The sequence below is a fragment of the Echiichthys vipera genome (assembly GCF_963691815.1).
Source record: "Echiichthys vipera genome assembly, chromosome: 3".
In the NCBI taxonomy this organism is placed as follows: Eukaryota; Metazoa; Chordata; class Actinopteri; order Perciformes; family Trachinidae; genus Echiichthys; species Echiichthys vipera.
The window spans coordinates 23,981,068-23,995,711 of record NC_139828.1 but is presented as its reverse complement, the minus strand read 5'-3'; the positions used below and the strand labels follow the sequence as shown (position 1 = coordinate 23,995,711).

Genomic DNA, 14,644 nt, shown 5'->3' with positions numbered 1-14,644 from the left:
TACATGTTTAATTATTAATTACATCCAAAGCAAGATGATAGTATTTGTGTATGTAACGCATGCGAGAGCAAAACTCTATGGTATATATATCTATACTAAGTATAGCTGTGGCCAGTTATCCAAGACAATGTGTTGGTCTATTTTAAGGCACATGATTCAATGCTTCTTTTTTAACTTTTATAAGAATCCATTTCAGAGGACTCAAGCCTTGATATAGGCTACACAAGTCAGGAGCTGAAGCAGTTTCAAGAGTCATAGCGGACATTGGTAATTTAAACGTGCACTGCCATCTAGTGGTTAGAAATGAACAACTCTTTTTTTGCAACTCGTCCATCCATTCGTTTTACTTTCCCGACCTATTCTACCCAGCCAGCACACTGTGTCACAGAAAGTTAAATGGAAGATTTCAACAATTTGTCACTTTAAATAAAACCCGAGGCGTTTGTTTTTATATGCCTACTGTAAAACATCTGATAGTGATGCGGTAGAGATAGAGATAGGGGCCAGCACAACCAGATAGGCCCATATGACGCTATTATGTGTGATAGTATGACCGTGATGTTTAGATGTACATATTTGTGAGAATAATAATGAAACTACTGAGATGACAGAGCTTGGTATAGGCCATAAAGGTAGCGACACTGCTCCTAGACAATGGGTTATGAATACAAAACAAAAACTCATGTATTGCTCTCCCGTTAATATTTCATTAAACAACACTCCTATGATATATAGTATAAAAACAGATTTTGTTTTCTTTTGTGGGTTACTCACACCTGTCGTAGGTACAGTATTTATCGGGGTAGGTAATTGACCTGGGTGATGAGTCTGGGAGACGCACACCGCGCAGGGAAAATGACGAGTCCGCTGGGATCTTGGGGGATATTAGTCAACATACATGTAACCTGTGCTTGACGGCAGATGCCTTATGGCCTCCAGGAAAGCAGTTACATGTTCCTGCATTCACCATAAACTTGAGAGTGCGCCTCCGACAGGGTCGGGTCGACAGCGCTGAAGTGAAGTAGTGCCCCGCCCCTCAGCGCGCTCCATAGGCAGGCTGGCTGCACACCCGCCGCACCGAGCGAGCCAAACCGTCGGTAACGGGGAAGATGGCAGAGCGGCAACAACAGAAACACGAAGGCAGGGTAAAAATCGGCCATTACATCCTCGGCGACACGCTCGGAGTGGGAACATTCGGGAAAGTGAAGAGTTAAGTCATGCTTTTGTGAATACCGATGTGAAATGTGTACGTTTGCGTGTGTCAGTTGGAGCAACGTCAAGTAGCCGCCGTGTCTCAACGGACTGTGTTGAAGTTGCCGGCGGACAGTGCGCAGTTTGCGTAGCTGCGTGGTTTAACAGCGGCGACAGGAGGGAATTAAAGCGTAAATCTGCTCCGAGAATCCGCCAGCTTGAAAGTCAAATTATTTCACCGAAGCCCCTCTGTTGTTATCTGCTATGGCAGGTGGAATTACCTGGAGGACAACAGCTACAGGGAGATGCACAGTCATACTCTTACCATCGTCGTGCAATATTAAACATTCGGGAGGTTATTTTGTGGTTATTTGCCTCGTCTTTGGGGTAAATCACGTATAGATGCCCCAGAAACCCACCGTGTGAGCGTAATGTTGACTGACACAATGTTTATAAACAGTGTAACGTCAACGTTAGCTTATATGTTATCCTAATTCAAGACAGTGTTAGCATGTTAACTGTCGGGGAAACCTTCCACAGGAGTAAAGTTCTAATATTATGTATTATTTCGGGTTTCTGAGCTCGTTTTCGGGCACTCTGGGTGACCTTGTGAGCTTTAACGTAAAGTCCACTCACCCAGCCGGTTTCTTGTGTGCGCAGTTGGGGGGATGTGTTAGCTTAGCGGGAGGTAAACCCACCTCAGGTAGTGGCTACACTTTTAAAAGAGCGTTCATTCAGAATTAGGGACAATTAGGTGGTTGAATCCATGCCTAAACTCGCATTGTTTTAATACATGCTTTAATAAATTTGGCCAGTGATAATGGTTTTACTAATAAAAATGGTTTGTCTCTGTGGGAGACAAATAACTATATTGCTGCTTCATAACTGATGTTTGTAGTCAAGCTGTTAGTAGGAGTTGGCAGCTACAAGAACAACAACGTGGGCAGATAGCTCCAACACCCTAAACAATGGCATGACCAGCAGATAACGGCAACAATAGGACAAACACTTAGAAAAATGCATCAGAATCAGGTTTATAATAATAATAATAACAATAATTATATTTTACTGCTATGTTGAAGCCTGCTGTGCAACAGATAATTCAAATCAAACCGTAAACCATTAGCGCCTCTCTCTGCCTCCCTTTGGACGTCCATATATCTCCGTCTTGTGTAAGAGCCCCTATGTGTCTTTACCATATATGTGCTGTATCTGCTTCATATGTTTATACTTTTGTTTTTAGTTGGAGTGCATCAGTTGACGGGTCATAAAGTGGCTGTAAAGATACTAAACAGACAGAGGATCCGCAGTCTCGATGTTGTGGGGAAGATCAAACGAGAGATCCAGAACCTCAAACTGTTCAGACACCCACACATTATCAAGCTGTAAGTGTGGAAAGATGACACATCCTTCTATCAGATTTTAAGACTCTCAGTGCTGACATAGAGAGATTACTGAGCTCTGTTGTGATACAGGCCTTTTTACTATGTTGTGTTCCCCTGTTCCAGCATGCTTTGACTGTTCCTGTTTGTTTACTACAGCTGCACTCTAGTGAGCATGCCCACAGGGCTCTCAGGAGGTAGAACACACAAACATACCAATGCACACACACTTCTGGTTAGGTCAAACCTCCAGTTAAGAAGTTAGAATTTGCTGTAGTTCCTGTGTTGCTTAAACACTTTCCTCATGCAGGTGTCTAAGCTCCTCATGGGACCTTGTGTTACTTCTTTTTCTTTCCAACTGTCTCTCCGGCCTCTCTCTCCTTGTCAGTCCATGTCTCTCTCTGTATCTCCCAACAATCTCTGTGTTATTTTTAGGTTAGGGTTAGTCCACTGTCACACTGTAAGCTATGGCAGATATGTGAGCTCTCAGGTCGTAAGCTTGAGGGCTGCGGAACAAACATACATTCACAAACACTGGCACAAACACACATATACTTTAGGCTCTCACACACTCTTCTTGCATAGACACTGGGCTGAGCAAAGCAGACTGTGTGACATACTGTATTGGCCCTGTTTGTAAAACCAGTATAAAGTGAAATGAAATAAATTAAAATAAATGTCTTAACATTCACCTCAAGTGCTCTCACTGTTTAGATTCCCTGGATTCCCTTCTCTCTCTCTCTCTCTCTCTCTCTCTCTCTCTCTCTCTCTCTCTCTCTCTCTCTCTCTCTCTCTCTCTCTCTCTCTCTCTCTCTCTCTCTCTCTCTCTCTGTCCCTGTCTGTGAAAAAGAAATAAACTGTGATTCGGTGATTTGGTTTGTCTTTATTTGTCCCACGGTGCCGGCTGTGTTGTGCTACACCCGGCTCGACAGGAATGAAGTAGATTATGATGAAGTACAGAATCTCTCAAGAGCAACCACTCATGAGATTGGGTCTGCATTTTAATGTACCTGACCTTTATGAAAATAATGCCTTCACTCAGCAGCTATACATCACAGCTTCGCCTCACCTTCCTGTGTATTTGTTTCAGTACGTGTATTGAAGCATATGCATTTGGTTTAAAGATGAGATCAAAGCCAATTGGTATCTTTATAAATATGTTAAAATGTAGGGATAGGATTATAAAAGAGGCTGCAAGGTAATTAATGTACAATACGTTCATGTTTGTGATTTTAGGTACCAGGTGATAAGTACACCCACAGATTTCTTCATGGTCATGGAATATGTGTCTGGAGGTGAGCTGTTTGACTACATCTGCAAACATGGACGGGTAAGACATCCAATCGATTCATTGACTTGTATTATCCTCATAGTCCCCATCCACTGGGGTTCAGTGGTCACTGCACCATCATAAATGGTTAGTTCACCCGTAACCACTGTTCAAATAGGATAAACAGTTATGGTGTTACAAAGCAGTGCTCGGGGTAGTGTGTATTACCACCTTCTATTCTACACCAATTATGGGATTATTTTTTAAAATAAATACTTGGCAGGTGTAGTGATCAAATAAGACTGGTGTTGGTGTTCTTTGGTGATCATGAACACACTGCTAAATGTTACCATTTGTATTTTTTGGTTACTTTATGAATACCTTTGTTCAGGATAAGTTTATTGTTACAGCAAGTTCAAGGCATTGATTCCTAATTTACCATTTGCTGCATGTCATTCCCCTCCCCTCCTTCCCCACATTTCCTGTCTCTCTCAATCTCCACTATCATCATAAAATACCTGCTCCCCAACCCCCCAAAAGGAATGTCTTTATGCACATTATTTGAACTGCAATTATCCCCATCATTTTGCACAATTATTTTTTACTTTACTTTAATACTGTTGTTAACTTCCAAATGATAAGATTTGTATAGTTTGCTGGTCAGGAAAATCCATTCATCTTCAACCTCTTGTCCCTTCGGGGTCGCTGGAGCTGACATCGGGCGTAAGGCGGGGTACACACTGGACAGGACGGCAGTCTATTGCAGGGCACATGGAGACAAATAGAGACGGACAACCATTAACACCTACGGGCAATTTAGAGTCTTCAATGAACCTAACACATGCATGTCTTTGGACTGTGGGAGGAAGCCGAGGAGACTAGGGGAGAACATGCAAACTCCACATAGAAGGGCCCCAGCCAGGATCCGAGCCAGGAACCCTCTTGCTGTTAGGCGACAGTGCTAACCACTATGTTTATTTGAACGTCCTCTTCACTCACCTTTAAAGTTTAAGATTTTTAAATTTTTTTCAAATGTCCATATTGTAAAAAGTGAGATTTACATGTCTTTTTTTTAATTATAAAGTAGGTCGAGGTGCTATATAAATAGTTTGAAAGTATAACTCAGGACTTCTGTACAGTTGTGACATCAAAGCTGTACTATAAATAGGAAGAAAGTGCTGCAGGTATAATAATAATAATAATAATAATACACGTATATACAGACAGACAATATGTGACAAAATAGTGTTGTTTTTTTTTACATTAAAGCATGTAAACATGTTCTTGTAGAAACCCAAGATACAAGTATAAACCTGAAAATGAACATGATATAGAGTGAAGCATGGTGTTCCACACACACATGTTCGTTAGATAGAGACATCCTCTCATAGGGACTCTGTCTACTACCTAAACTTTACATTGGCCGTGAGCCAGAGCAACCTCACGACTAACCCTGAACACAATACATCTGCTCTAAACAAGACACCACATTATCCTCCATCTTTTCACAAAATCTGATAAATATTCACTACAGCCACAGTTCAAATGATGTCCATTCATATTGTGTCTTTCAGGTGGAGGACACAGAAGCTCGACGTCTTTTCCAGCAGATTATCTCAGCTGTAGACTACTGCCACAGGCACATGGTGGTCCACAGAGACCTCAAACCTGAGAACGTCCTGCTGGATGCCAGCAAGAATGCCAAGATAGCTGACTTCGGTAGGATCCCCAGAGAGCAGAGTTACTGTTAGATGGCGAGACAGGAGGATTGGCTTGGCAATTTACGAAGAGAAAAGGCTTAACAGAATATCTTTGTGGGGGGGCAAAGAGGCAGAGTTTGTGGCAGAGCTGAGGTTAAATTGCCAAGCAATTGGACAATTTGATTAGAGGCAAATGAACATTCGTTGCAGAGTTATAGAACAAAGTGTAATTATACGTGTGAAATCACCATTGTGCACCTGTTAACCTCATTAAATGGGAATTCATTTCTCAGGGAGCACAGTTTCTTATCTGTTGTGCATAATTGTTCTAGCTGATTAGTTAAGAGACTGTTCCTGGTGTAATAAGGCCATGAAAGACAGAAACACACAAAGGCCCTTGTGCACAGCAGGGTGTGTGGGGTGGAGAGAGGTCCCCTAGCAACGGCCGGGTCCCATATCATATCTGGCAGGAAGCCTTGAGGCCCAGTGTAATCTGATAGGGAAAGAACTGTGGGGGTGTACAGCGGGAGAAGTGTTTTGGTTGAGAGCAACACACACTGGTGATCAGTAAGAAGGGGTGTTAAAGGAACAGGGTAAAAAGATAAAGAGAAGGTCAGCCCTTCGCAGAGTGTCTGGTCTGTAGCGTTTGGCTGAGGCCCGGGCAGGCAGAGAGAGGCTCATCCAATTAGATGAGCTTTGTGTTTAGAGCTTAGAGTCTCGGCCGGTAAAGGAGGATAAAGATATCAGCAGTGTCCACAGTGTGTACATGTGTGTACTCTCATCCCCCCTGTGGTCAATTTAACTAAAGGATCAATAGCATTAATATGATAACAGAGGATTGTTTCATTAGTCTGTGTTACTGTTAGAGTAAAGACTGAAGTGTGAGTGTTAATATGTTCGGCCAACAGGTCTGTCAAACATGATGTCAGATGGGGAGTTCCTACGGACGAGCTGTGGCTCACCCAACTATGCTGCTCCGGAGGTCATCTCAGGAAGGTGTGTGTGTGTGTGTGTGTGTGTGTGTGTGTGTGTGTGTGTGTGTGTGTGTGTGTGTGTGTGTGTGTGTGTGTGTGTGTGTGTGTGTGTGTGTGTGTGTGTGTGTGTGTGTGTGTGTGTGTGTGTGTGTGTGTGTGTGTGTGTGTGTGTGTGTGTGTGTGTGTGTGTGTGTGTGTGTGTGTGTATATAATCAAGGCTGCAATAATAATAATTATTTATGTCTAGAGGACAATTACTTATTCACCATTATTTATATGGCTTTAGGAATGAAATGGTTTTTGACTTAAACACTGAGTGAAAACCGAACAGTATTCTTGTAGACAAACAAAATGTATCTTTATTATTATTATTATTATTATTATTATTGTTAAGTGTTACTCAGCAAAACGCACTGTGTGCATGTTTGAGGTATAACAGTTGTGCCAAATGCATGTACTTCTTTGTAAACATTTGTCAAAGCTAATTTTCTAATTCGTATATTGCTTGCATTCTTAAGGGGGGACCTATTGTAAAAAAAAAAAATTTAGGTTCATATATGTATTTTGTGTGTCTGATAAAACATGTTTCCATGCTTTAATATTCAAAACACACTTAATTGTTTATCATACTGCTCAAGGCTGCTGCATCCGACTGTCTGAGACGCTCTGTTGCAGCACCTGTCTCTTTTAAGCCCCCCTCCCAAAAAGCCCATTCTGCTCTGATTGGTCAGCACTTCCTGGTCTCTGCTCCGCTATTCTGTCTCTGTTCTACTGCAGAGGACTGATGGCATCTGAGTGTATCATGGTTTTTTCCCCTGTCAATAGTCACAAATAAAGCCTTCTAAATCCAACACAACTCAGGACATGGACATGTTCCAGCAGGAATGTGAGCCGAATTAGGGAGCAATGAACAACACAAGCAACCAGTATTACAGCTTTATCTGCCATTAGCATGTAGCTACATGTAGTGAACAGCAGCATGTTCTACCAGAGCTGCTTGAGCTGTACCAGAAAGTAGAAAAATCTTTCTGAAAGGAGGCGTTGACCGCAGTCTTTATCCTGAGCAGCTCTGCTCATAGGCGAGTTAGACTGGTTACCTGTACACAAGTTTACTTCATTATTTGAAACTTTGGTCATGTTTAGCATGAACATCCGACATTATAACAATATACTGTATATACGACAGAAAATAAGGAAAAGCATTATAGGTACACTTTAACCCAAGATTTTGTTTTCTTGTGAAATGGTAAAAGTCAGGCATTGACCTTAAATAGTTAAGGTTAGGATAGGTCGTCAGGCAGCAAGTCTTACACAAGTTTTCACAAATCTAGGGTTACAATCTAGCCATAACAGCCTTTGGCAGTATATTGCTGCAGGTGTGCCACCTGTAGATCAGTGGAATAGTGTGCAGTCATTGGAAGGAATGTGTATTGTGTCACCACCGCACATTTGTATCCTCATAAAAAACACAAATTAGACTGAATTAGTCTTTATATTTTAAAGCTATATAATGAGGTCATAAAAGTGCTACCTGCTTTTCCAGTGGACCTATAAAAGTAGCACATTGAGAATGAATCTCTTTGTTTGTTACGTGTCTCATCTTTTCACTCTCTGTCAGGCTCTATGCAGGCCCAGAGGTGGACATCTGGAGCTGTGGTGTGATCCTGTACGCCCTGCTGTGCGGCACTCTGCCCTTTGATGATGAGCACGTCCCCACGCTGTTTAAGAAGATCAGAGGAGGCGTCTTTTATATGCCAGAGTACCTGACTCGCTCTGTGGCCTCGCTGCTCATGCTCATGCTGCAGGTGGACCCTTTGAAGAGAGCCACCATCAAAGACATCAGGTGCTCAGCCAACTTTGTGCGGTCAAGGGGCCCCAACAGTGGCCCCTTTATCTTCTAAATTAATAAAATCTAAATTGCTGCCTCATCAACAGTATCAGATGATTGGTTTGAAAAATCATATTGAGGTTGGACTTGAGTTTAAAGTTGTGGGATGCAATCTGATTTACAGAATTGTGTTTCCTCCTGTCTTTTTGCTAGGCTTGTAACTTTAAAGGTCCCCCATCACAAGTGTCATTACACAAACAGCCTTCTGTGTTTGACAACAGTTTGACTTCATTCAAGTTTAAATGTCACAGCGTGACATCACATGCATCGCCAACCTACATCGTCATTAGGTTTGGTTTTATTCAGTGATAACTTTGACTGATTTTTCTTCCGTCTGTCAGGGAACATGAGTGGTTTAAGCAGGACCTGCCAGGCTACCTGTTCCCTGAGGACCCCTCATACGATGCTTCAGTCCTGGATGAGGAGGCCGTCAGGGAAGTGTGCGAGAAGTTCGAATGCACGGAGTCTGAGGTCATGAGCAGTCTCTATAGCGGGGATCCACAGGTACACAAGGCACATTCACAATATCTAATCTTATATATATATATATATGATCAGAAGAAGATCACTTGGCACTCAAACAATGTGATAGTTTTAGTTTGTTGATAAAGTCAGAGGTTCTGTAGTTGCTGCTACCCTTGTCTGATCTGTGGCTCGGTTTGATCATTCTGCCAACAATAACCAATAGACTATAGACATTTTAGCAACAAGACAATTCAAAGTGTTTTGCACAAAACACTAAAAGCATCGAGACAAAATGCAAAAGTAACACACTACAAAAGTACATTTATTACAATCCGAAACAGCCTTAACGATCTGAAAGCCCAGATAAAAGAAAATGAAGACAAGCTAAAATAGAATATTCAATAAAAGGCAGCGATAAAAAGGAAAGTTTTCAGTCTTGACTATCTTTCCATTCTCCCTCTGTCCATGCAGGATCAGCTGGCAGTAGCCTATCATCTTATAATAGACAACCGGCGCATCATGACCCAGGCCAGCGAGTTCTACTTGGCCTCCAGCCCTCCCCAGGGCTCCTTTATAGAAGAGGGAATGCAGCTGCCCCCCGGGGTCAAACCCCACCCAGAGAGGATGCCTCCGCTGATGGCTGACAGCCCCAAGTCTCGTTGTCCTCTGGATGCCCTCAACACCACTCGGCCCAAACCCCTGGCAGTGAAAAAGGCCAAGTGGCACCTCGGAATCAGGAGTCAGAGCAGACCCTATGATATCATGGCTGAAGTGTACAGGGCTATGAGACAACTTAGCTTTGACTGGAAGGTAATAAGATATGTCTTACACATACACAGTACATGCATAGGTCTACATATGAACTAGATGGTTATTTGTGTTGTAGGTGGTGAACCCGTATCACCTGCGAGTGCGGAGGAAGAATCCAGTGACGGGAAACTTTGTGAAAATGAGCCTGCAGTTGTACCAGGTGGACAGCAGATCCTACCTCCTCGACTTCAAGAGCATCGATGGTTGGTGACTAACAAAACTGATTCCACAACATTTCTCCTTTGTAATAATGCATTTTCAACTTGTTTGGTTTTAATGTGCAATGTGCATGGCTCTACCTCAGTGTAGGTGGAAAGTTGGTGTTAGTGCAAATGCATTTGCATTGTGAGTACTGTGAAATTCAGTTTGTCTGCCTCAGTTTCATGGCTGTATGTGCTTTGGCTGAGTTGGTGGAGTTTGAACAGCTGAGGTGGTGTTTATGCAGATCAGAGTGCTCTTTTGGTACTTGTTTTAGCATAAAAATTGCACTTACATTGCTGCCTGCGCAGGCCCTTCTTATAGGAATGTGACCAAAAAAGGGCCTTTTTTTTTTTTTTTTTAACTTTGGCCCTTTCATGTACTGTATGTTCAGTTGTGTCTTTCACCTCCATCTTTAAATTTGGCACTGACTTAAATACACATGTACATCACCTAGTGCTTTCTATATGCAAGAGTGTTTACCTATTCCACACAGGTTCAAAATTATATGTTTGCAGGATGACAGGTGGCATCCTTCTTCCACCTCTGCTTGCATTTCATCTTCTGTTTTGTCATGAGGAATATTTTTTGGGCTAAAAGCAAAAACTCCTATAGAGTTATATTTTAAGGTCCCATATTGTAAAAAGTGAGATTTCCATGTCTTTTTTGATTATAAAGCAGGTTAAGATGTTATATAAATGCTGTGACACTATCAAAATGATCAAGCCACAGTGAAATACACATGGCCTGTATTCATAAACTGTGTCTTTAAACAAGCCGTCAGGACCTCTGTACAGTTGTAATGTCACAGCTATACTGTATACAGTATATGTCGAAAGAGCTGCTACAGTGCCATTACAGTTATTCCCCAGCTGCAATGACAGTGCAGAGACAAAGAGGGCGCAGATGTGTAAAACTCTGAAACTACAGTTCTAGTAGAAAACCAAAATATGCAAAGGTATGAACCTAAAAATGAGTATAAAATGGGACTTTTAATTTTCCTAACTGGCTAAAATGGAATTGGAGATCTTGAACAGTCATTTGTTGTCATTTATACTGAATACAGTAATTACATTTAATAATGTGCATGCACAATAAAAACTCTTTGTTTTGGTGATAGCAGAATTCATATATAATGATAGTACAGTATAAATACATAAAGATTAAAATGATGAGTTACTCCTCTGTTGAATGCTGATGCTCCTGTTCTCTGCTCGTGTGGCCCCCAGATGACATCATCGAGGCAGTGGGCTTCAAATCTGGTTCGTCCACTCCTCAGAGGTCGGGCTCCACCGCCGGTCTCTACAGACCTAGACTGAGCATCGACTCAGCAAGCCCAGCGATTGATCTGCCCCAGCTCAGCTCCTCTCTCCCGGGGTCCTTGTCCGGTAGCTCCCCTCTACTCACCCCACGTCAGGGATCACACACCATGGACTTCTTTGAAATGTGTGCCAGTCTGATCACCACACTGGCACGCTGAGACCTGTCGACTCCTAACCCCGCTGTAACCTGGATGTCAGTGGGGTTTTTAAGCCAATGGCTGATTCGGGATGTGGGGAGTCAGGATTTACGGAGTGACTTCCTCTCTATGTCTTCTCTTCAGCTTTGTTCCAGTTCTATTGGACTAGAAAGGAAGAAATTCCTGTCACCTTAGATTAAGGCGACATATAGAGGAATCATCTTTCATAAAGTCAGATTAATGTTATTTTTTCTTATTTTGACACAGTCCTTGGGTCCTAGTCTTAGAGTTAAAGCATTAGGCCACAGCTTATGAAAACTGATCCTGGGACTGGAATCTGTGAGTTAGTGGAGGCCAACAAAGTGAGAGGCATTGAGTCACAGTCAGCAAAGGTCAAGTTCACGGTCACCCCTCCCACAAATACTTTCAGTATATTATCGAGCTGAAATGTCATTACCCAGCATAGAACTTAATGGCGGGATATCCTGCTGAGTTTGCCCCAGACACCGATCAGAAGTCAGTTTTGCTTCTTGTCATATATTTGATGAAGGCACTGGTTGTTAAAATTGACATTAAATCTGTGTTCTGAGGGAACGTTATCACGTAAAAAATGATTTCAGGTTTTATATTATATGGTCTGTAAAGAAACAGCTTTTGTTATCCATGTATTCTATATTTATAGTACAATCATACGATGTAGCTGAAATGGTCGACTAAGGTATACCAAATAACAGAGTTTATACACCCTAGAAGAAGATGATTATTATTTAGATATCAGATCCATATTTATTTTTGAGAGATTGTTTTTTAGGCACTGTAGTGTTATCATTGTAGAGTTGTATCCTGTTTTTGAATAGATTATAGACGATAAATGAAGCTAGAGAGGCAGCAGGATAGATACTCAGCATGATAGTGACGGTGCCCTGCATTTAGTGTTGAAGTACAGATACACACCATCTCACATGAGTTTTCACCACCACCACCATCTGACTTCTCTTGTCACAGCAATGGACTGTCTCGATGTGTTTCAAAGATACGGTGCATACCGTACATAGCTCTGCTATTTAGTTCCTTAACAAATGAAAAGTTGAGCAAGTGTTAATATGCTGCTCACTCATGCATGCACAGAATGTAATTTTAAAAAGCATTCAGGCCTGTGATATCGGGAGGACAGATATGGCAGTCACATACGGAGTAAGCTGGAAGAGACAGAAGCCATGTGCTTTTTTGTTTTATTATTCTGTCTATTTTCACCTTAAGCCTTTTAAAATGAGAAAAATGTAAACCATAAAAATTAGAGCCTGATGTGAGGTCTTGGATTCGATTTTCTCTGAGCAAATGGGAATATTTACTTGATAAATTGCTTAATCAGTCAGTCAATCTTCAAAATTGCTACTAATCATATTAGTAGCAAAAAACTTAATTAGCCTTGTTTCCGTGTAAATGAATAGACAATGAGGTGAGGATGATAATCAATAAAAGAGCAAGATGACTAATGAATGTGAGATAGTGTGTATCTGCTGCAGGACAGTATGAGCCACAGGAACTTTTCTCCAGTTGCCTTAAAGAATGCAACACAGTTACTCTGTGCATGTGTTAACGGAGAGTGTGTGTATGAGACAGTGTGTGTAGTGGAGACCAGATGGGTAGTGTGTGACGTGTTTCTTACTCACTGTGTTAGGAGGATCTTTGCAGCGGTTTGAGAGTTGGTAGAAAGTGACGAGGGTGAAATCATGAAACGGTTGTCTTAGTGTGTTTCTCCTGTTTGTTCAGTTTGCACTTTAAAACTGACTGACTCTTGTTGTGGATACACAAACGTTACTACTGCTACAGTGTTGTATCTTTAATAAACATCCTGTATTGTCTTGTTAGATGGTACTACATACTTTTCCAGAATCTTTTCTGACTAAATGTAAAGTGAAAGCTGGTGCTGCTCAGATGAATCCTCTTGTCTGTGTGTCTCTGGGTTTGTTCTCTCACTTTTAAAGCAGCATTGTTGTTTTGACGTAGAGCACTGGAATGGCGCCACTCTGCTGCTCTCAATAAACCAGCGGTTTGAGGGATAGCACGTACTCAACTTTAGACACACTAAAATTGCCAATATTTAACATATTCAATATTTGCATTATTATTATTATTACTTTATTCTTATTCCTTTTCCCAGGCTTGGGAAAAGTGATTGGCAGAAGTGGAGGAGATAAAACATTGTCAGTAAAAGTGAATACAATCTTAAAATATTAATATTTTATGTAGTAATAAAAATGAGTAAAAGAATAACATTTCAGAATGATGGGGGAGAATTTGGCCATGTTGGAGGTTCACACACATCGGTCTTTGGCGATTGAACCCGAGTGTTAACTGAGTACTCTGTTGGACCTACAGTCATTTGGTGTTGATGGAGGTCCTAGTTTGTTATTTGTTGTTCTGAAGCATTTTTGCCTTATGAGAGCATTGTGAAGACTTTTGGTTGAAACGATGAAAGCCACATTCTTTGTTACTCTGCTGAAACCCTTTATTACATGTATTCTGTCTCTCTGTCCTGTGGGGTCCTCTCTCCTATCCATGACGTCACATATGCCACTACTTTAACGTCAGGGGGAAACTGCAGCCCCTGCAGTAAGACATGTGCCACTGCACGCACAGCTTTGTAAACACTACTGTCTAACCTCTTTCTCACACTCTGTTGCTCTGTCTTAAATGACCTGTCCTCTGTACAGTGAGTTACTTTGGTCCCATCAGGTTCACACCTCGCCCATTATGCATCCTCTCCTGGTTCTGCTGCTTGTGACAACAATATCAAATGTTGATTTATGAAGTGCTTCGAGAGGTCATGGGTCATATTCTAAAAACTCCTGATATAGCCAGAGTTTACGGTCAGATGTAGTACTGTACCATTACAACTGTATGCAACTACCAGTGGCATGTTAGTCATGTGAACTCTAATCAGTGTTTAGAGCTGGGAAACATGCCAGGGGGCCTAATCAAATAACGTGTTGTACCAAAGTGAGTATTTCAACAGCAAGGCTGTGCTCTCTGTGAATCTATGGTGGGGTTCTTATGATTAGCGTATCCTAAAATACCCCAGTGTATGTTGTGTGTGTGTGACTTGTGTGTGCACACTGGTTATTGTTGAAGAACGTATATAAGGGGGTTTTCTGCGTGTGTGTGAATGTGACAGTGTGTTTCTACTGTCTGTCTCTGTCTGATTTGGGTTTGGATTTCTCTTGTTATGCACTGCATGATATTGCTGTTATGATTTGCACTTTAATGAGTATTTATTGAAAAACAATAAACAAACATATAAAAG

At 41.6% G+C, this 14,644-nt stretch overlaps 1 protein-coding gene across 1 annotated transcript; it reads left to right on the top strand.

Moving 5' to 3' along the window:
* The first annotated feature begins 1,056 nt into the window (after window positions 1-1,056).
* Window positions 1,057-14,544, top strand: prkaa2 (protein kinase, AMP-activated, alpha 2 catalytic subunit). The gene is made up of 10 exons (XM_083911040.1): window positions 1,057-1,209; window positions 2,435-2,576; window positions 3,810-3,903; window positions 5,418-5,562; window positions 6,452-6,539; window positions 8,136-8,360; window positions 8,747-8,909; window positions 9,342-9,680; window positions 9,757-9,883; window positions 11,108-14,544. The coding sequence occupies exons 1-10, from the start codon at window positions 1,110-1,112 to the stop codon at window positions 11,356-11,358; spliced, it is 1,674 nt and encodes a 557-aa protein (XP_083767166.1). The 5' UTR covers window positions 1,057-1,109; the 3' UTR covers window positions 11,359-14,544.
* Window positions 14,545-14,644: the final 100 nt, after the last annotated feature.

What these genes read in the sequence shown, in the direction of transcription:
- prkaa2 (XM_083911040.1), top strand. Translation starts at nt 1,110, where the DNA reads ATGGCAGAGCGGCAACAACAGAAACACGAAGGCAGGGTAAAAATCGGC. An exon ending in ACATCTGCAAACATGGACGG is followed by an intron (nt 3,904 to 5,417) that starts GTAAGACATCCA and finishes TGTGTCTTTCAG; the next exon opens with GTGGAGGACACAGAAGCTCG. An exon ending in AACTTAGCTTTGACTGGAAG is followed by an intron (nt 9,681 to 9,756) that starts GTAATAAGATAT and finishes TTTGTGTTGTAG; the next exon opens with GTGGTGAACCCGTATCACCT.